The following is a 23,743-nucleotide window of genomic DNA, read 5'->3' on the forward strand; positions in this document are numbered from 1 at the left end:
GTCAATGTTTAGAGAAGCAGATTTTGAAACGTGTTTGTCCCACAAACTCCGATTTATCTACACGACCACACAGTAAAAAAAGTTATGGTGGGTAAAAAAAGTGACAAAAAAACTCAACCATGCAGTGTACAGTAAATAAAATTACCTCTTGTGAGCACATTCACGCCTGGCAGGTCTGCAGCCCTGCCCCTCCCCATTATCCTGAATTACACACTCACATAATTATGCAAATGCTCGTGCTAAGAAGTCTTACACACTCACGCTAACACACATTTACACACACACATGCAAGCACAGTATAACGCATGCTAACTCATTCACACACACTAATAGTCTTACATATACTCCCGCTAACACACACTTACATTCATACACTCACTAGTGCACATTCTTACACACAATCACACATGCCAACACAAACGTATTCCCATTTATACACACCAACACATTCACTATCACATATACACAATCACACTGTTGCAGCTGTTAGTGAGATGAGAAGATAAGGCATTGTACTGTGATTATGCACTATCATTATTCACTGTGATTATGCACTATCATTATTCACTATGATTATGCACTATCATTATGCACTATCATTATTCACTGTGATTCACCTCCTTGGTATTTGCCGGTATAAACCTGCAGCGCTGCTCTCGCACTCCTCTCTTGCACTCCTCTCTCTCGCACTCCTCTCTCGCACTCCTTTCTTTCGCACTCCTCTCTTTCGCACTCCTCTCTTTCGCACTCCTCTCTTTCGCACTCCTCTCTTTCGCACTCCTCTCTCACACTCCTCTGAATCGCACTCCTCTCTGACTCCTCTCTCGCACGCCTCCCTCACTCCTCTCTCACACTCCCTCACTTCTCTCTCACACTCCTCTCTGTCGCACGCTCTCATGAGGTTGGTGACAGATTCTAGTGTGTTCAGGCTCCTCCCGCAGAATATGGGGGTTGTCTACTAATTCCCTGGCCTCTGAAGTGGGCACCCCTGCTTCAGTATGCACTTGGCTGCTTGCCCTGTGTGTCATGTTCTTTCCCGGTGCTCAGATCCTATAGGATTAGATTGTGAGCTCCTGTGCTCTCCGCAGTGCTGCATCAGAGCTGTGATTACACAATTCTGAGGACATTTTGGTAGAAGTTTAATGAACAGAAAAAGAGCAAAAGTTCTAATCACCGACAGGACGGAGAGTCCTTAACTAACAGGAATTAAAGTGCCACAGTCAGCGTGTTACAGTGTCAGCGTGTTACAGTGTCAGCATGTTACAGTGTTGGCGTGTTACAGTGTCAGCGTGTTACAGTGTTGGCGTGTTACAGTGTCAGCGTGTTACAGTGTCAGAGTGTTACGGTGTCAGCGTGTTACGGTGCCAGCGTGATACACCGTCAGCGTGTTAGTGTCAGCGTGATACACCGTCAGCGTGATACACCGTCAGCATGTTACAGTGTCAGCGTGTTACACCGTCAGCGTGTTACACCGTCAGCGTGTTAAAGTGCCAGCGTGTTACACCGTCAGCGTGTTACAGTGTCGGCGTGTTACAGTGTCGGCGTGTTACACCGTCAGCGTGTTAAAGTGCCAGCGTGTTACACCGTCAGCGTGTTACAGTGTCGGCGTGTTACAGTGCCGGCGTGTTACAGTGTCGGCGTGTTACAGTGTCGGCGTGTTACAGTGCCGGCGTGTTACAGTGTCGGCGTGTTACAGTGTCGGCGTGTTACAGTGTCGGCGTGTTACAGTGCCGGCGTGTTACAGTGCCGGCGTGTTACAGTGTCGGCGTGTTACAGTGTCGGCGTGTTACAGTGTCGGCGTGTTACAGTGTCGGCGTGTTACAGTGTCGGCGTGTTACAGTGCCGGCGTGTTACAGTGTCGGCGTGTTACAGTGCCGGCGTGTTACAGTGTCGGTGTGTTACAGTGCCGGCGTGTTACAGTGTCGGCGTGTTACAGTGTCGGCGTGTTACAGTGTCGGCGTGTTACAGTGTCGGCGTGTTACAGTGTCGGCGTGTTACAGTGTCAGCGTGGCCAGCGTGGCCAGCGTGTTACAGTGTCAGCGTGTTACAGTGTCGGCGTGTTACAGTGCCGGCGTGTTACAGTGCCGGCGTGTTACAGTGTCGGCGTGTTACAGTGTCGGCGTGTTACAGTGCCGGCGTGTTACAGTGTCAGCGTGTTACAGTGTCGGCGTGTTACAGTGTCGGCGTGTTACAGTGTCGGCGTGTTACAGTGCCGGCGTGTTACAGTGCCGGCGTGTTACAGTGCCGGCGTGTTACAGTGTCGGCGTGTTACAGTGTCGGCGTGTTACAGTGTCGGCGTGTTACAGTGTCGGCGTGTTACAGTGTCGGCGTGTTAGTGTCGGCGTGTTACAGTGTCGGCGTGTTACAGTGTGTTATAGTGTCAGCGTGTTACAGTGTCGGCGTGTTACAGTGTCGGCGTGTTACAGTGTCGGCGTGTTACAGTGTCGGCGTGTTACAGTGTCGGCGTGTTACAGTGTCGGCGTGTTACAGTGTCGGCGTGTTAGTGTCGGCGTGTTACAGTGTCGGCGTGTTACAGTGTGTTACAGTGTCAGCGTGTTACAGTGTCAGCTTGTTACAGTGTCGGCGTGTTACAGTGTCGGCGTGTTACAGTGTCGGCGTGTTACAGTGTCGGCGTGTTACAGTGTCAGCGTGTTCGCGCCTCTGCTTCCTTCCTGTGCTTACAGAGAATACACCATCAGAATAACCTCATCCCAGCAGCACAGGTCTGTTCATCTAAGGCCGCGCGACGCATGACGTCACCGTTTCCGTCGCCCCTAGCGAAAGTTGTTTATTGCTATCCGGCGACGTCGCGGGTGACCAGGTCATTGATTGGTTCAGAGGCTGTCACATGTGGCGACAGCCACTGAAAAATCAAATTTGACCGGCTTCAAAAATTCGCGTTGCGCTTACTATAAGCGCACGCGACGGCGGCAATACATTTGTTTTGCCGCAATGTCGCGTCGTCGGCACTATAAGCGCAGCCTGAGACCTCGGATATGCGTCACGCGCCTGTTGCTTGAGCGATCCGTGGCCTGTAACATTTCTATGAAGCGAACGACAGGGGGGCGTGCCCATGACATCATGGAGCTGGTTCGCCCTCATCGGCTGATCCGCTCACATGAACCGTATTTGTCTGCTCTAAAACCGCGTGCAAGGTCGCGCTTCATCGCGCGCTCTATGGCCGTCCCCACTGAGGTACGGCCTTTTGTTTGCGCCGCGCGCGCCATCGCTCAGACTATGGGCGCAGCCAAAGGCAACGAGGCACTAGCGACCCCACGCACTGCACGGACAGTAAAGGGAGAGCACTCAGGCATTTAACACGTGCGTTGGCATTATGAAGATCTGCTGTAAAATAAGGGAAAAAATATTTGTCAATAAAGAGCCAAAAACACAAGTGAGCAGGAAAATGTCAAGTCGTATATCAGATCTGCTCAGGTCCCGACAAGCTCAAAGAAACCAAGTGACGGGAAGAGTGAACCGCACACACAATTGTGATCTTAGAAAATTCACCATAAGTGAATCAAATAATTCTGACACTAAATAGTGTTAGAAACACGTGAAATAATGTTCAATAAAATAAAGTGCATGTTAAATTAAGCTGCAGTTCAAGCAATATTCTGCATGTGTGTTTTTTTTTCACAAATCAGTTCTGTAGTAAGAATAAATACTTTTAGCATTTTCTGTTTTTAAAAAAACAACTTTGAAAGACCAATTTTCTTGTATTCTATTTTCACAAGCATGCTTGTTCCTATAGCAACCATTTACATTCCCCAGATCTAAAGATGTCGCCAAACTTTGCAGATCAACAGACGGAGAACGGATTGACCGGCAGCTATGCAGTTCTTTAGGTAAGTAGAGATTGCCCACATGAAACTATTGAAGTAAAATTTAAAAAAAACGGGAGCTTGAACTGCAGCTTTAATAAACATAAGGACGTAGGTGTCTAAAATAACATCGGTGAAGTGGTAGGATACAAATGTAACAAACCTTAAATACAGGGACTCTGCAGCTAATCTGATGATGGCTCAGCACCTAGGTTCTGGAACAGGAGGAAGACAGCGCACGACTCATATGGTATCAAACACATGTAAAGTGCTAAACTGCGAGCAGGGAACTATTGCACGTACAAGATATTACTATCATTCAGGCATTACATGTCGGGTACGTTACCCCTTTGGACAATGCGTCTCAGGAAATCAGCAACTCCAAGCGTCCGCTGCGGTTCTGTCCTGAATCGCCGAAGAGGGATCCTCACGAGACGTCCGTGTGGATCCTGGGTGCGGTGTAGGTAGCCTCCGGTAATAGCCCGTTGGTAAGGGGCGTGCAAAATGGAACTTGCACAATATTGCAGGGAACTCCCAACTCTGGGGGCGATGAACGCCAGAGGTACTCTCCAGATACACTGTGCCGCAGTCTGTGACGTCACAAGACCGCGTCGCTTGGAGTGTTGGTCTTTAGGGTGAGGGGTAAAGGCAAGGGTTTTATGGGTAAGCAGCGCGCGAACTGTCCCGGCGGTGAAACGACCCCGTTCAATGTCCTTGACCAGGGGTTTCCATCCTTTCTTTGGTTAATAAATCCTATAATTATATTGTGAAAATCTGCGGAACCCCAACCCTCTCTAATAGTGTGTCAGATCAGATGCATTGTAAGGAACCCCAACCCTCTCTAGTAGTGTGTCAGATCAGATGCATTGTAAGGAACCCCAACCCTATCTAATAGCGCGCCTGAGATCAGATGCATTGTAAGGAACCCCAACCCTCTCTAATAGCGCGTCTGAGATCAGATGCATTGTAAGGAACCCCAACCCTCTCTAATAGAGCGTCTGAGATCAGATGCATTGTCAGGAACCCCAACCCTATCTAATAGCATGTCTGAGATCAGATGCATTGTAAGGAACCCCAACCCTCTCTAATAGTGTGTCAGATCAGATGCATTGTAAGGAACCCCAACCCTCTCTAATGGTGCGTCTGAGATCAGATGCATTGTAAGGAACCCCAACCCCCTCTAATAGCATGTCTGAGATCAGATGCATTGTAAGGAACCCCAACCCTCTCTAATAGTGTGTCAGATCAGATGCATTGTAAGGAACCCCAACCCTCTCTAATAGCGTGTCTGAGATCACATGCATTGTAAGAACCCCAACCCTCTCTAATAGCGCGTCTGAGATCAGATGCACTGTAAGGAACCCCAACCCTCTCTAATAGCGCATCTGAGATCAGATGCATTGTAAGGAACCCCAACACTCTCTAATAGCGCATAGCGCGTCTGAGATCAGATGCATTGTAAGGAACGCCAACCCTCTCTAATAGCGCATAGCGCATCTGAGATCAGATGCATTGTAAGGGACCCCAACCCTCTCTAATAGCGCGTCTGAGATCAGATGTATTGTAAGGAACCCCAACCCTCTCTAATAGCACGCCTGAGATCAGATGCATTGTAAGGAACCCCGACCCTCTCTAATAGCGCGGAGATCAGATGCATTGTAAGGAACCCCGACCCTCTCTAATAGCACGCCTGAGATCAGATGCATTGTAAGGAACCCCAACCCTCTCTAATAGCGCGTCTGAGATCAGATGCATTGTAAGGAACCCCAACACCAGCAGATTATCTCAGGGAAAATTGCAGTGGCTTTGGGATTCTTTTACTTTGCAGCTGAGAGACTTCAGTGCATTGACCAAAGGATGTGGTCATTTTGGAGAGCTCTGGCACTTGAAGGGTTAGCTGTGCAGGGTCCGTGCTCTGCCTCTGGTCACTCCCTTCCTGGGGTGTTTGCTGGATGGGGGTGAAGATAATTTTAGGTAATTTATTTTTAACTCACCGGCCAAGGACAGGAAAGACACGGCCGGAATTCAACTCCAGGAGCCAGATCTCCAGCACACAAGAGGTTAATGGCCACACACAAGCCACATTGCCCACCTTTCAGGCCACAAAGCCACTGTTAACCCCTTCATTGCCAAAGGGGGCCAGCAATGCCTTGCAAAGCAAGGGGTCAATGAATCTATTATTGAGATAATACCTGCAGGCTGCATTATAAAGCTCTGCTGAGTATATGCACGTGGAAGTGTTTTCTAGAGGCAGTTTATTACCCTGCCATGCCCTTATGCCCAGCAACAAATCCCGACCTGGTCACAGTGCACAAAGGGCCAAATTGACTTGGAGATACTCAGTGTTACTATACAGTGTGGTGTTTATTTTGATGAGAGCTGACACTGTGCAATGCACAATGTTCATTTTCAAAGGGGTTTCCCTCCCAAATATGAGCTGATTTCCATTTGTTTCATCTGCAGGATAAAAAAAATAATACTTTTCCGGAGAGCCGGCTCCCAAATCTGTGTAACAAACACACAAACACTGACTTATTTGTTATATGGGCCTCCGGAATTAAAGCTGCCCCCTCTCTCCCCCTCTTTTTTCCCCTCTCCTTCCCCTTCTCTCTCTCCCCCTATCTCTCTTTCCCTCTCCTCTTTGTCTCACCCTCCACTCACCCTTTTCCTCTCTCCCACTCTCTTGCCCCCCTCTTTCCCCGTCTCCACCCTTTCACTCCCCCCTTATCTCTTTCCACCCCCCTCTCTTTCTCCCCCCCCCCCACCATCTCTCTCACCCCTTCTCTTTCCCTCTCCTCTCTTTGTCTCACCCTTCACCCTCTCCTCTGTCCCTCTCTCCCACTCTCTTGCCCCCCTCTTTCCCCCATCTCCCCCCTTATCTCTCATTCCATCCCCTCTCCATCTCCCTCTATTCCCCCCCCCCTCCATCTCTCTCACGCTCTTCTCTCTGTACCTCCCCCCTCCCCACCCCACCCCACCCCCACTTTCTCCAGCTCTCTCTCCCAATGCCCCCATCTCTTCTCTCTGTCTCTCTCTCTGGTTTTGTTTTTGGGGTTGGCAAAGCTTTTCTCTGCTTCTGCAACAAAAAAAATCCCCCTCACTTAATCATATTCACATGACAAAGTAGAGCAGTGAGAAGGCAGATCAGTAACTCCAACCGAGAGAGAAAGAGAGAGGGGAAGAAGAAGAGAGAGAGAGAGAGAGAGAAGAAGAGGGAGAGAGAGTAGAGAGAGGAAGAAGAAGAGAGAGAGAAGAAGAAGAGGGAGGGAGAGAGAAGAAGAGGGAGAAAGAGGGAGAGAGAAAAGAGAGAGGAAGAAGAGATAGAGAGAGAAGAGAGAGGGGTGAAGAGAGGGAGAGAGTAGAGAGAGGAAGAAGAAGAGAGAGAAGAGAGATAGAGAGGGAGGGAGAGGGAAAGAGGAAGAGAGAGACACAGGGAGAGACAGAGAGAAATAAGGAGGGGTACAGAAAGAAGCAGAGAGGGGGAGAGGGAGGGAGAGACACAAGGAGGGAGAAAGAGGGAGGGACATAGAGAGAGACACAGTGAGTGAGAGAAAGAGAGAGGAGGGAGACACACACAGTGAGGGGGAGAGAGAGAGAGACACACACAGTGAGGGGGAGAGAGAGAGCACCAGCACATGTAATAAAGGTCCCCAGCTCAGAAGGAGGATGTGCAGTGGGAGGGGGAGGAAGGGGTGAGGGTCTCTTTAAGAAGTGGCCGCACAGGACCTGACTGCCTCACGGTGCGACCCCCATGCTCACTCCTCAGCACACTCCGCAGGGCTCCGCATGGCTCCCCCAGTCCTGCTGCTGCTCCTGCTGCTCCTCCCGGGGGTCCCGGCTCTGGAGGTCCAGCACCGCTTCCACTCCCCACTCCCCACCAACAACTTCGCGCTGGACGGTCCGGAGAACAAGGTCTACCTGGCCGCGGTCAACACCTTGTACCAGCTGCGGGGGGGCGACCTGAGCCCGGAGCAGGAGGAGACCACCGGCCCCGTGCCGGACAACCCCCTGTGCCATGCCCCCCAACTGCCCCACTCCTCCTGTGACTACCCCCGGGCAGAGACCCCCAACCACAACCAGATCCTGGAGCTGGACCCCCACCAGGGCGTCCTGCTGGTCTGCGGCTCGGTGTACCAGGGGCTGTGCCAACTCCGGACCCGGGGCAACCTGACCCGGCCAGCGGTCACCTTCCCCCCGCCGGACAGCGCTGCGGTCAGCGTGATCCCCAGCATGCTCAACGTGGCGGCCAACCACCCCAACGCCAGCACGGTGGGGCTGGTGCTAAGGGAGCCCGGAGGTGGAGGGGGGTCCCGGCTGCTGGTGGGGGCCACGTACACCGGTTCCGGGAGCCGGTTCTTCCCCTGGAACCAGAGCATCGCGGACCACCGCTTGGAGAACAGCCCGGAGATCGCTATCCGGGCGCTAAACGTGGGCGAGCCCGGGCGCCTCTTCTCCTTCCACCTCAGCCCGTCGGACGATAACATCTTCAAGGTCAAGCAAGGGCACAAGAGCCGGCACCGGCTGAGCTTCGTGCGGAGCTTCCAGCTGGGGCGCTTCGCCTACCTGGCGATGAACAGCGAGCCGGGCCCCGCGGGGGCGGGGAAAGAGAGCGGCGTCAGCAGCCTGCTGGCGCGGATCTGCGTGGGAGCGGGGGAGGGTGGGGGGCCCCGCGGGGGTGGGGGGGAGCCCCCCAAGCTCACCGAGTCCTACATCCAGCTGCGCCTGAGTTGCGCCGGGCGCAAGGGAGAGGGGGCCCCCGGGCGGGGTGGGGGTGAGGAGGGGGGGAGCGGGCGGCTGCGGTCCGTGTTCGCGGAAGGGGAGGGGGTGTTCGCGCTGTTTGAGGGGCCCCGCGGGGGCGGGGACAGCGCGCTGTGCCGCTTCGGCCTGCGGGAGGTGGAGGAGGAGATCCGCGGGGCGAGGAGCCGCTGCTTTGGGGGCCAGGAGGAGGAGGACAGCGGGGTGACCGTGCTGGACAGCGTGGTGCAGGGGGGCGGCCCGAGCTGCGAGCGCAGGAACATCAAGGTGACTCTATATACATTATATTATATATATACTAAATACTATATACACATCTGTCTGTCTGCCTGTCTGTCTGTCTGTCTATCTATATATATCCTGTATACATATATACTATGTACACTGTATGTATATACAGGACTGAGCTGCGAGCGCATGAACATCAAGGTGACTCTCTATATACATTCTATCTGTCTGTCTGTCTGTCTGTCTATATATATCCTGTATACATATATATCCTGTATACATATATACTATGTACACTGTATGTATATACAGGACTGAGCTGCGAGTGCATGAACATCAAGGTGACTATTATATATATACACTGTGTTATATGCACACTGTATATACAATATATATATATATATATATATATATATATATATATATATATATATACTGTATATATATATACTGTATATATATACACACTATATTGTATCCACACTCTATATACTTGATATATATATACACCATATTATATGCACACTGTATATACAATATATATATATATATATATATATATATATATATATATATATATATATATATATATATACACTATATTGTATCCACACTCTATATACTTGATATATATATACACCATATTATATGCACACTGTATATACATTATTTACACATTATTTGTCTGTCTATCGTGTATACATATATACACATATGCATATACACTGTATGTATGTACAGGACCGAGGTGCAAGCAGAGGAACATCAAGGTGACATTATATATACATAATCTATATATATAGTTATACTTTACCTGATGATGGTCCCTTAGAGAGGGCTGAAACGTTGGTATGTTTTGGAGTACAATAATAATAATAATAATAATAGCATGTTCTTGTATAGCGCTGCTAGTTGTACGCAGCGCTTTACAGAGACATTTTGTAGGCACAGGTCCCTGCCCCGTGGAGCTTACAATCTATATTTTATGGTGCCTGAAGCACAGACTTGCCCAATGTCACAAGGAGGCTTCACGCACTGAGCCGCTGCTTCTCCCTATACACTATTTATGATCACTTTACCTGTACAGTGCTGTGAGCGGAGGAATATCAAGTGATATATGTACACACCCTCTACATATATACAGGCTGGTGCGTGAGAGAATGGATCTAATGACCAGTGACATGGTACAATGTCAAAGTGTCCCTGTTTGTCACTGTCCCAAGGACTCGCATGAGAGGCCTGGGATCTGGATCAAATTATGCAGAGCTAGAAATTGATACATCTCATTTTAGTGTGTGTGTGTGTGTGTGCATGCGTGTGCATGCGTGTGTGCGTGTGTGCGCGTGCGCGCGTGCGTGCGTGTGTTACAGATTATAATATGTATGTATATAGATATATAGAGAGAGAGACCTTTGGAGTTTGGGGATGAGAATATGATTTTGAATGAATAATTGTGACATTGCCCTGGGGATCAGGAATAGTGGGAATGAGAGAAATGCTGACTTCTAATGAATGATAACAGGTGCACACCTGTAGGTACGTGACCGATTTCTACTGCTTCTCCGAGAAGGGGAGTTATCAGGTGCTGGAAGATATGGAAAGAAGGAGCAGCGTGGCAGAGGTATAGGGGGCAGAGGTATAGGGGGCAGAGGTATAGGGGGGCAGAGGTACAGGAGGGGCAGAGGTACAGGGGGACAGAGTTAGGGCCGTGCTGTGAAGGAGCAGTGGAGAGGAGACGGACACAGTGAGCACTGTCACGCACTGGAAGTGTTAACATTGTAACACAAACACCAGGAGCCCAGCTCTGTGTTATCTGCAGGGAGAGCTGTTATCAGCACCTGGGGGGCATGTCCTGTTATCAGCACCTGGGGCATGTCCTGTTATCAGCACCTTGGGCACGTCTGCCCTATTGGGAACTATCCGATTTATTGCTGTCAGTACCCCTGCTGTTTGTATTTTTGTGCACCTGCAGCCAGATAACATGGAAACTTCCCTTGATAACAACTGACATTTATGGGGAGAGGGGGGGGGAGTCACTGAAATACTGGGGTATCAAAGAGAAGCACCAGTATAGGAAGAGACATGTCAGGCTCACAATGCATCCAACACGCGCCTCTGTGTATATAACGACACGGGGTGTCCTGAACCCCAACACACACAACTTTGAGTGGTTTGCTGCAGTATCAACTGGCCCTTTAACCCTTTCCGTGGCAGAGAAGCATTGCTCAGGGTGGGCACGGGGTGCAAGGCTGTAAACATGTCCTTCTTTCTACGCAGCCGTCTCTGAGTATGTGTGGGGGGGAGGGGAGGCGCGCATGCGGTCATACTCTATTTTAATGGTGGGCAACTCCAGTCCTCAAGAGCCACCAACAGGTCAGGTTTTCAGGCTATCCCTGCTCCAATCAGTTGGAAGACTGAGCCACTAATTCGACCACCTGTGCTGAAGCAGGGATATCCTGAAAACCTGACCTGTTGGTGGCCCTGAGGACCTGGATTTGCCCGCCCCTGCGCTATATTATGCTACAGTATGTTACACATGGGTCATGTTGTTTTTTGGGAGGGCGGTGGATTTATCGGTCCGAGCTGCCAGAAGAATTCCTGCTCAGCTTCCAGTCAAAATAACCGCCAATTTCTTTAAGGGGAAGAAAAAAAAACCCCTCCTCATTCCATGAAGAAGCGTTTTTCCCACGTCCCCTCCATCCCCAGTGTAGGAATGAGTCACTCAGGCTCCCTCTGCATCTGGTCCTGTTCCCACGTCCCTTCTCGTGTGTACGATCAGCAGCAGGCAGGGCACAATGTGCAGCCCTCTGTAGTGACCCCACAAATACTTTCTGTGGGAGGACAACCCCGCAGACTCAGAGCAGGGGGCTGTGCAGACTGCAGTGTAATGAGGTGGTACAGAGGCAGGGTAACCACTCGCTGGCACTGCAGGGGTTACGTTGATGCCGAGAGACATTCGGAACATGCATCTCTGTTGGGTGTCACCGTGGGACCTACAGCCCCCCCCTCACCATGTTATTGAGCAATTTGGGAAGAGGTTGTAGTGTAATTAGGTAGTTAGCTCTTCTGCGCAGAGATTCAATGTATCGATATTATTAGGCAAAGTGTAATTTCTGCACATGGAGTGGTCAGTTACCCCCTCTTGCTAGCTAGCTACCTTTGCCCCTCTCTCGTATCTTGTCACACCGCAGGCGTTGTCCAGAATATATTATTATTATAATTAATATATTCCACAGCGCGGTACAATGGGGGGGGAGTGATATAACAGTCATAATCAGAGTGACAAACCAAATAAGAACAGAGAAGCGCAAGCAGACGCAGACGGTAACGAGGTCCCTGCCCCTGAGAGCTTACAATCGAGAGACGTGGGATTATTGTAGGTGTTTTTCTGTGGCTTGGAGTTTCTGTTCTGAGGGTTTTGGATGAGAAGTGACTCACAGGCGGGTTGTATATTTCGGTAGACAACAAAAGACAGGGGTGCCCAAAGCTACATCCAATTGACAAAACATATATGGTAGTAAGTATAAAGTTAAATACGTCAATAATAATATTATCTTGGTTATTTAGTTAAACCCTTTGGCCAAAGCGTCATAAGCCTGCAAGCCAACGTCAAGGCATAACCAAATATGCAGGTCCTAACACTAAACTGCGAACCTTCCCTTTTACCTCTGTATGAGGGGGAACAACCATAGTGAGTCCTGTCCATTCAGCAAAATGTAATTTATTTATTTGTTGTTTTTATAAATAATAATAAAGAATAATAAAGAAATGACCAAGAAAATATTATTATTGAAGTATTTAACTTTATACTTATTACCATATATGTTTTGTCAATTGGATGTAGCATTGGGCACCCCTATGTGTTGTTGTATACATTTGTCATGCTCAGTAGTACTCTGTTTGACATTAAAAAAATAAAATATATATATATATGTGTATATATAATATAATGTGGTGGGTGTTGGGGTTGAACTTGCAGGGAATGTGTGTGTATATTTCTGTAGGTCAGAATGACTGGAAACACTAAATGTAACCGAGTCTCTTTTCTCACAATTCCTGATCTCGGGGTCATGAAAACAGATCTTTGTTTGCTTTTCGGAGAGGAATCTGGGGGATTGTCAGCAGGTTTACAGCGGACAGAGGAAGATTCATTTGTAGGCTTAAATCAGGGGTGATAAGGAGAGGGAGAGAGAGAGAGATCCCTTTCAAAGGGTGCAGGGATCCAAAGAACAAGTCTATTGGATATTAAGAGGCCACATTTAACCCTCTAACTAGTATTCTTTATCTAGCAGCGGACTTAATAGGAGTGCACCCTGGGAAAGGGATCTCTCTCTCCCTCGCCTTATAGCTCATGATCAGCTTCCTATCAGTTTGAGCGAGTTTCAGCATTATATAGTGTTCTAAATCAGGGCTGACCAACTCCAGTCCTCAAGGGCCACCAACAGGTCAGGTTTTCTGGATATCCCTGCTTCAGCACAGGTGGCTCCGTCTTCGACTGCACCACCTGTGCTGAAGCATGGATATCCTGAAAACCTTGCCTGTTGGTGGCCCTTGAGGACTGGAGTTGGCCGCCCCTGGCCTAAACCTTCAAATGCACTAACCTCTGAAAACAGTCCAGGAGCCACGATAACATAACACTGAATACTATCCTGCTGCTGCGTATATCTGTACTGAGTACTCTATTCACTTCTGTCCCTGAGAGAATATCCAGGTCTGCCGGGTGGATTCTGTGAGGTTCACTGTATGCGTTTTCACATTAGGGGCAAGAAGTGAGGAATCTGCCCCAGTAACTAGTGCAACATTGTTTCCTGAGTCTGTTCTCTGAAAGTAGGAAAAGCTTTGCATTTTTGTCCGTGTGCAGCCATACTCGGCACTGCTGTATATTGCGACATTTTCACTTTCAGGCCTAACATAATTACACAAGGAACAGGATAACAGTCACCTGCCAATGTTTGTGTTCATTGTGACAACGCCACATGACAATCAGAGCAGCACAATCCCCCTGCAGCCCAGCGGGCCCTCAGTACCACACACTGCTCTCTGGGTCTCTGGCAGACGTGCAGTCCCTGGAAACACTTCATTGTGTAATTTATTTGGGGTTGAACCTTACTCAGAAAAAAGCCCCAGCACAATTTTCCCAAAACTGCAGCCCACATCCCCTGAGGGGTCCGAGAAAACATGGATGGATAATTAACTGCTCTTACAACACAACCCCTCGCCATAAATCAATGTCAGATATATACATTGATAGGACACATATAAAAAGCAGGACAGCCTCTCTGGGACCCAGGACAAAGCTCCCCCCCCCCCCTCCTCTTGTAATGTGGGAGTTGAGAAATCCCTTATTTTTTTATTGTTATTAAATCCACTATTTCTTTCTCGTTCCCTTTCCACCCCGATCACACTGCGTCTTGTGAAATCCCCCAGCGGCTTTCTGTCTCTCCGTTAAATTGCATTATTTTGGGGCTGAGCTGTTCCTATTACGGAGATGTCGCAGACGTGTGCTGTGTGTGTATACCTCACATATATTTTACCAGTAAAATCAGGGTTAGAAGTAATAAGTCCAAAAAAAACCTTTATATTGCTCCCCTGAATATTTACTTGGTTCTTTCATATGTTGTCAGCGATGAGCTGCCAATTACTTTTTAAAGGATATTTTTAATACATTAGATCAGGGACGGGCAACGCCTGTCCTCAAGGGCCACCAACAGGTCAGGTTTTCAGGATATCCCTGCTTCAGCACAGGTGGCTCGGTCCTGTTTGAGCCAGCTGTGCTGAAGCAGGGGTATCCTGAAAACCTGACCTGTTGGTGGCCCTGACCTGTTGTTAGCTTGAGGACTTGAGTGTGCTACCCCTCTGTTACAGACTATCGTGCTGTACTTAAGTTTCCATTCTGACGTTCTCACTAGTTCATGTGTTGGGTGCGGAGAGAGTTTGTCGTTGATAATCCCAGCCTGGATACTTTTGGTTGGTCCGCAGTGAAAATGGCTTATCCGTGGTTTTTACATCATGTATTGAGACCTCATCGTGGGCCGGACCTGATGTTCACACGGGTTCTCCGTGCTCCTACACCATTGTTTATTTTTACCCTACAATAACTGACATCTGTCCATTGTAGTTTTTCCTAATAGTTTTTTCTTCACGTTTTCCCGGTTTGATAATGTATTCTCTGTCCTGATTAGTGAGACGCTTGTGCAGATTTTTACACCAGTGTAGGGTTCCCAGGTGGCTTCTCCAAAAATACTGGACACAATGGTGAAAGGTGCAATACACTCGACATGCACACACCCCTCTTAACTCCGGTTCATGCGGTTTCCTCCTCTCCTTGACCACACCTCCTCCTGATTGTCTGCTGATGGGTAATGCAGCCAATCAGGATGGAGGAAGTTGCCCAGCTCCCAAGCAACAGCCCTGCTCTCTCCCTGCTCGGGGAAATCCCGCGGCCCCCCAAGCCGGTCAGCTCACTATGTCCAGAGAAGTAATACCGGACACATACATGTCCCAGTATTACCTCTCATTTTTTAGTCTGCAGTGTCCATATACTGGCCACCTGGCCACCCTAACCAGTGGTTACAAGCATCCAAACTCCTGTGAACCTTGCCCTATATTGGACTACAAATTGCTTTTAATTGTTGCACAGAAACGACCCAGATTTGCTTGTAATTAAATTGCTGGTGCAGTCTCTGAACTAAAAGACGCCTGGAAAGCATCCACTAAATGTGTGTCCGTGTAATTTTCTGGGCTCAATTAATCGTCGTCACAAATCGTCTCCTGTTCTCTTGAGCCCCGCGCGGTGCGAGATTGTTAAGTCCTTGTTGAAAATGGAATAATTGTTTGTTCTTTTCTGTTGGGAAAGAAATCAGCTGGGTTTTTAAAAAAAAAAAAAAAATTTTTATTTTGACGTTTTTTGCCTGGTTTTGAAATGGCTTCGTTTTCTATTTCTTCATTTTAATGAACTGCGCTGGGAGGGATAGAATAAAACGATTTGTACCGTTGGCAGAAACCGCGCCCAGCGCAGCGACAGGCAGTAAAAGCCATTCCCTGTCCAAAATCCTGGGATCACTCGAAATAAATTGTGTGACAAGAACAAGCTGAATTTCAAGTAAATTGCCCTATTTTTGTCACCGCGGCATCAGGAAGACCCCAGTAACCTCCCAAGAGGTCCGCACACCTTGGTCCCCACTTTACCTACTTTGAAATCTTGTGATGATTAATTCTTTTAACGCAGGGATCGGATTTGGGGGGGGGGGCAGGCTCGTGATAATCAGTAATCACATGTGTTAGGGGCACAGAGGAAGGGCAGCTGCAGTGTCAGGTTCCCCTCGTGGGGGAATGCAGCAGTCGTGTCAGTGCAATCAAATGGATGCAAGGAAAGATATTAACATGTCTGTTGTTTGTCGTACTTTCATAATGGACTAAAAATGTTACATTGACACGCTTTGGGGAGTATCTGTTCCCGATGTCTGTGTATTAGGAGGGGGAGCGGGGGACGTGCCCCTGATGTCTGTGTATTAGGAGGGAGTAAGAGGTACATGTCCTGATGTCCGTATGTTAGGAGGAGGGGGAAAGGACGTGCTCGAGATGTCTGTGTATTAGGAGAAGGGGAAAGGGACGTGTCCCTCATGTCTGTGTATTTGGAGGGGGTGAGAGGTACATGCCCTCGATGTCTGTATTAAGAGAGGGTGTGAGGTATGCATCCCTGATGTCTGTGTATTAGAAGGGGGTGTGAGGTACGTGTCCCTGATGTCTGTGTAGTAGAAGGGGATGAGAGGTATGTGTCCCTTAGTATTAGGAGCGGTTGAAAGGTCGATGTCTGTGTATTAGAAGGGAATAAGAGGTAGGTGTCTATTAGTATTAAGAGCGCGTGAAATGTATGTCTCTGATGTCTGTGTATTAGGAGAGGGTGAGAGGTATGTGTCTCTGATGTCTGTGTATTAGGAGGGTGAGAGGTAATGTGTCCCTGATGTCTGTGTATTAGGAGAGGGTGAGAGCTAATGTGTCCCTGATGTCTGTGTATTAGGAGAGGGTGAGAGGTATGTGTCCCTGATGTCTGTGTATTAGGAGAGGGTGAGAGGTATGTGTCCCTGATGTCTGTGTATTAGGAGGGGGTGAGAGGTATGTGTCCCTGATGTCTGTGTATTAGGAGGGGTGAGAGCTAATGTGTCCCTGATGTCTGTGTATTAGGAGGGGGTGAGAGGTATGTGTCCCTGATGTCTGTGTATTAGGAGAGGGGAAGTCTTGCAATCCTAAATGTGCCTTGCCAGTGATACTGTAGGTAGGGTTAAGTCTTTTTGCATTAGAGTAAATGACAGGACTGGTTCTGAAGTTGTTACCCGGTTCCAAGATCTCCCCTCACAAGTTCAGTTTCGGATCTGGCTCAACATGGGACATCTTGAAACGGGCGGCACCATGTAATCATGAAGCATAATTTGCCTTTTGGGGTGGGGGAGGATTCAGCCTTATTTGCCCAGTGTGTTACAATGCTTTGCTGGTCCCCTAGTATACAGGGGGGCTCAAATCCAGTCCTCAAGCCCCCCCCAACAGGTCAGGTTTTCAGGATATCCCAGCTTCAGCACAGGTGGCTCAATAAAAGACTAGGGGGCCTATTCACTAAACTTCGATAAGTGACTTAAAGCTTGCTAAGTGCACTTTGCACGCGATTTTGCATGTGTAGCTGTTCATGAGGCTGTGATAACGCTTGTAAGCGGCTTTTTAGCGAGCGTTATCACTCTCGCGCTGACAATCCGTGCGGGAGCTGAAAAAAGGCTGAAACTCGCAGTAACTGCTATTCACAAGGCTCCCGAGATGCAAAACGTGGGTAAAAAGCACACATTTTTTTTGCGCTACCTAAAAGGTGATGAGACGGGAATTGTGAGGGAGGAGGACTTCCTAACCTGATAGGTATCTCCAGTTGTATATATCTCCCCTCAAACCTCCCTCCAAATGAGTTAGGGAGAGATACCTGAGGTACCATGGGAGATATGCTAATGTCTATATAAAGTCTATTTAAAGGAGCCGCACATCTTAAAATATATCCTTAAGACCGACCAGTTTAAAGACCCTTGTGATGAAGGGGTACCCGTGTCAGACCCAACAGTATTAGAATCCCCTACATCTGCCATTCAGGGCAGCAGCTATAGCATTACACAAACCCACACGCTGGGAAATGCGGCTGTCACAGAATACATTTTAGCTTTACTCCTCACACCTGTATCAACCCCACCCTCTCGACCCCTCACCCCTCACCCCTCTCCCCTCCCCCTCATCCTCCTCCCCCCCCCTCATCCTCCTCCCCCCCCCTCATCCTCCTCCCCCCTCATCCTCCTCCCCCCTCATCCTCCTCCCCCCTCATCCTCCTCCCCCCTCATCCTCCCCCTAGCTTTGTTTAAAGCAGCAAAACATGGGAAATCTTTTTTTTTTTTTTTTTTACATAAATCTGTTCTGTAGTTTTTTTTAAAACTAAATGCTAAAAAAAGATGCGATTTTTTTTAGTGAATACCGTGTTTACACAAATTTCACAGCGTTCGGTAGGAACATATGAACACAATTGATAATCGACAATGAATTTATCAAAGTCTAGTGAATAGGCCCCTAAGCCTCTGATTGAGCTAACTGTGCTGAAGCAGAGATATCCTGAAAACCTGGCCTGTTGCCGGGGGGGGGGGGGGCTTGAGTTCAGCACCCCTGCCCTGGTAGCAAAGGGTTAATTGAAGTCCTGCACCTGTTAGATGTGACAAAGGACAGCTCCAGTCCCAGGCACCTGTGCAGCCGCTCCCACCCTCAGCCGGTGGTGATGTGTGCTCAGCGACGTCAGCCTTCCTGGAAGTGGCTTCTCTGTGCCCTGAATCCATCTCCCTGCCACTGTCCTGACACTAATCTAATGAGCGCAGATAAAAAGCCTGATAATGTGCCTTCTTCATGCACGTGTTCTGCGCACACAGTGTCAGCCGCTTCACCTGCCAAACCGAATACACCGCTACAGAGTGAATGTTCCCAGCACCGGCAGCTTATTAATACTGCTGGGTTAGTGTGATCACCTGGGCCAACCCCAAACATTCATATACATATACAACCAGGGGGTAACCCTAGGGGATAGGTGACCACTTGAATCTTATCATAAGGAGCAAACTCAGCCAATGCTGGGTCTATGTCTCATATTCCAACACATTCTCTCTGGGAGACCCTCTAACCTCACAATAACGACTTTATTTCATATAACGCTTTTCTTCCAATGGGACTCAAAGCGCTTCCCAATCACAGCTGCCCAGAGGAGCTTACAATCTATGATTTTGTTACCCGAGGCACAGGGATATAAAGGGACTTGCCCACGGTCACAAGGAATGTAACCAGGGTCGCCTGATTCAAACTCTGCCATTGTTTTCAGAGTCGGTGTCGTTACTCACTGAGCCGCCCACTCATCCCTCCCGTGCACGGGTGGGTGAGTCTGTAATCCTGAGTTTGGGGATCAGTCTGGCTTTGGGTGCAAGGAAAGCGGAGAGGGGGTGCGGGCTGACATGGAACGAGAGAGAGCTGCGTGTGTTTTCACTGTCTGACTGCAATCTCCGGAGGAATTAACAGGGTTTAATAATCCGAAGCCCGGTCTTCCTCGTTCCCTACCAGCGCCAGAAATAGCCTCTTTTTGTCCTTGTCACTGAGGTCCCTGTCCCTCTCTCCGCTCTCATTGTATGGCTGCTGGCAGGGTCTGCAGACAGCTGCGGCCCTGGGGGAGGGACGGGACATTTCCAATGTCTGTGAGTTACATTCACACAACTGGAAACATCTGTGTCTGGAAATCCCGGAGCCAGGAGATCACAGTGTGTGTGGGGAGGTGTGTACAAGCCAGGAACATCGTTCATGCAATCCCACACAAAGTCCAATACCGTAATGCACCCAAATACTGCCAGCAGTGTCCCCTAGTGCTTGTACCCCAGTGATGGGCAACCTGAGCTAATGAGAACCACAGATGCATCCCCCAAGGGCAGAGAGAACCCCATTTCCAGTCTCAAGACAAAACGCTGCAATTGAGGGTGAAAAAGAGAGTGTCAACTCCCTAACTTTTGGTGTTTGATTGGTGCCAAGATAGACCAGCTCCGGAGACCACTGCACTTTGCTCGGATTAATTCTCTTGCATCAGTTGGTGATAGGGAAATGTTTCTGGGAAGTGTTTATGGGGATCAGCTTTCATTGAACCAAATGACGCAGAATTAAATGCACTTTTGCCCCCAAACAAAATTTAATCAATCTGGGGTTATTCATGAAATAATAATACAATGACGAGAACTTCTGCTCGGATAGTAATAACGTGTATGTAGCGGAAGTGCCTTATAGGGGGGGCAGTGATTATATGAAGGGTGGTGACGTGGGGCCCGGGAATCTCAGATTTAGGGTAGAGGGGGAGTTGGGAATCATCCAAAAGCCCACAAGTATGGGTGGAATTTTCTACATTTAGGCTGGAGCTGCAGCCGCTGTATTCCCAGGACGAGGGGAGAAGGGGGGGGGACTGAGGGAAAGGAAGGGGGGGACTGAGGGAAAGAAAGGGGGGACCGAGGGAAAGGAAGGGGGGGACAGAGGGATAGGAAGGGAGAGATAAAAGGCATTAGGAGGGAACAAGTTTGCATCCTGCTAACAAAAGTACAGTGTCTGCGGGAAGTGAGGAGACTGTGTGTGTGTGACACTGCGCGGCTCATATACTGTGTGTGTGTGACACTGCGCGGCTCATATACTGTGTGTGTGTGACACTGCGCGGCCCATATACTGTGTGTGTGTGACACTGCGCGGCCCATATACTGTGTGTGTGTGACACTGCGCGGCTCATATACTGTGTGTGTGTGACACTGCGCGGCTCATATACTGTGTGTGTGTGACACTGCGCGGCCCATATACTGTGTGTGTGTGACACTGCGCGGCTCATATACTGTGTGTGTGTGACACTGCGCGGCTCATATACTGTGTGTGTGTGACACTGCGCGGCCCATATACTGTGTGTGTGTGACACTGCGCGGCCCATATACTGTGTGTGTGTGACACTGCGCGGCTCATATACTGTGTGTGTGTGACACTGCGCGGCTCATATACTGTGTGTGTGTGACACTGCGCGGCCCATATACTGTGTGTGTGTGACACTGCGCGGCTCATATACTGTGTGTGTGTGACACTGCGTTGCCCATATACTGTGTGTGTGTGACACTGCGCGGCTCATATACTGTGTGCGTATGACACTGCGCGGCTCATATACTGTGTGCGTATGACACTGCGCGGCTCATATACTGTGTGCGTATGACACTGCGCGGCTCATACAGTGTGTGTGTGACACTACGCGGCTCATATACTGTGTGTGTGTGACACTGCGCGGCTCATATACTGTGTGCGTATGACACTGCGCGGCTCATATACTGTGTGTGTGTGACACTGCGCGGCTCATATACTGTGTGCGTGTGACACTGCGCGGCTCATACAGTGTGTGTGTGACACTACGCGGCTCATATACTGTGTGTGTGTGACACTGCGCGGCTCATATACTGTGTGCGTGTGACACTGCGCGGCTCATACAGTGTGCGTGTGACACTGCGCGGCTCATATACTGTGTGTGTGTGACACTGCGCGGCTCATATACTGTGTGCGTGTGACACTGCGCGGCTCATATACTGTGTGCGTGTGACACTGCGCGGCTCATACACTGCGTGTGACACTGCGCGGCTCATACACTGCGTGTGACACTGCACGGCTCATATACTGTGTGCGTGTGACACTGCGCGGCTCATACACTGCGTGTGACTGCACGGCTCATACACTGCGTGTGACACTGTGCGGCTCATACACTGCGTGTGACACTGCGCGGCTCATACACTGCGTGTGACACTGCGCGGCTCATACACTGCGTGTGACACTGCGCGGCTCATACACTGCGTGTGACTCTGCACGGCTCATACACTGCGTGTGACACTGCGCGGCTCATACACTGCGTGTGACACTGCACGGCTCATACACTGCGTGTGACACTGCGCGGCTCATACACTGCGTGTGACTGCGCGGCTCATACACTGCATGTGACACTGCGCGGCTCATACACTGCATGTGACACTGCGCGGCTCATACACTGCATGTGACACTGCGCGGCTCATACACTGCATGTGACACTGCGCGGCTCATACACTGCATGTGACTCTGCACGGCTCATACACTGCGTGTGACACTGCGCGGCTCATACACTGCATGTGACACTGCGCGGCTCATACACTGCGTGTGACATTGCGCGGCTCATACACTGCGTGTGACACTGCGCGGCTCATACACTGCGTGTGACACTGCGCGGCTCATACACTGCGTGTGACACTGCGCGGCTCATACACTGGATGTGACACTGCGCGGCTCATACACTGCGTGTGACAGTGCGCGGCTCATACACTGGATGTGACACTGCGCGGCTCATACACTGCATGTGACACTGCGCGGCTCATACACTGCATGTGACACTGCGCGGCTCATAAACTGCGTGTGACACTGCGCGGCTCATACACTACATGTGACACTGCGCGGCTCATACACTGCGTGTGACACTGCGCGGCTCATATACTGCGTGTGACACTGCGCAGCTCATACACTGCGTGTGACACTGCGCGGCTCATACACTGCATGTGACACGGCACAACTCATACACTGCATGTGACACTGCGCGGCTCATACACTGCGTGTGACACTGCGCGGCTCATACACTGCGTGTGACACTGCACGGCTCATACACTGCGTGTGACACTGCGCGGCTCATACACTGCGTGTGACACTGCGCGGCTCATACACTGCGTGTGACACCGCGCGGCTCATACACTGCGTGTGACACTGCGCGGCTCATACACTGGATGTGACACTGCGCGGCTCATACACTGCATGTGACACTGCGCGGCTCATACACTGCGTGTGACACTGCGCGGCTCATACACTGCGTGTGACACTGCGCGGCTCATATACTGCGTGTGACACTGCACGGCTCATACACTGCGTGTGACACTGCGCGGCTCATACACTGCATGTGACACGGCACAACTCATACACTGCATGTGACACTGCGCGGCTCATACACTGCGTGTGACACTGCGCGGCTCATACACTGCGTGTGACTGCGCGGCTCATACACTGCGTGTGACACTGCGCGGCTCATACACTGGATGTGACACTGCGCGGCTCATACACTGCATGTGACACTGCGCGGCTCATACACTGCGTGTGACACTGCGCGGCTCATACACTGCATGTGACACTGCGCGGCTCATACACTGCGTGTGACTGCGCGGCTCATACACTGCGTGTGACACTGCACGGCTCATACACTGCGTGTGACACTGCGCGGCTCATACACTGCGTGTGACACTGCACGGCTCATACACTGCGTGTGACACTGCGCGGCTCATACACTGCGTGTGACACTGCGCGGCTCATACACTGCGTGTGACACTGCACGGCTCATACACTGCGTGTGACACTGCACGGCTCATACACTGCATGTGACACTGCGCGGCTCATAAACTGCGTGTGACACTGCGCGGCTCATACACTACATGTGACACTGCGCGGCTCATACACTGCGTGTGACACTGCGCGGCTCATACACTGCGTGTGACACTGCACGGCTCATACACTGCATGTGACACTGCGCGGCTCATACACTGCGTGTGACACTGCGCGGCTCATACACTGCGTGTGACACTGCACGGCTCATACACTGCGTGTGACACTGCACGGCTCATACACTGCATGTGACACTGCACGGCTCATACACTGCATGTGACACTGCGCGGCTCATACACTGCATGTGACACTGCGCGGCTCATACACTGCGTGTGACACTGCGCGGCTCATACACTGCATGTGACACTGCGCGGCTCATACACTGCGTGTGACACTGCACGGCTCATACACTGCGTGTGACTGCACGGCTCATA

At 49.9% G+C, this 23,743-nt stretch overlaps 1 protein-coding gene across 3 annotated transcripts in view; it reads left to right on the forward strand.

Moving 5' to 3' along the window:
- Positions 1-6,834: 6,834 nt before the first annotated feature.
- The window catches only part of LOC142475940 (plexin-D1-like), a 72,994-nt gene continuing 56,085 nt past the window's right edge, over positions 6,835-23,743 (forward strand). For all 3 annotated transcript variants that reach the window (XR_012791210.1, XR_012791211.1, XM_075581604.1), the window contains exon 1: positions 6,835-8,846. Coding sequence is in view for 1 of the 3 variants with exons in the window: in XM_075581604.1 (XP_075437719.1) it covers positions 7,611-8,846 (1,236 nt within the window). In the remaining 2 variants the exon portion in view is untranslated. The remainder of the gene's footprint in view (positions 8,847-23,743) is intronic.

The sequence above is a fragment of the Ascaphus truei genome, unplaced genomic scaffold (assembly GCF_040206685.1).
Source record: "Ascaphus truei isolate aAscTru1 unplaced genomic scaffold, aAscTru1.hap1 HAP1_SCAFFOLD_1443, whole genome shotgun sequence".
Taxonomy (NCBI): Eukaryota; Metazoa; Chordata; class Amphibia; order Anura; family Ascaphidae; genus Ascaphus; species Ascaphus truei.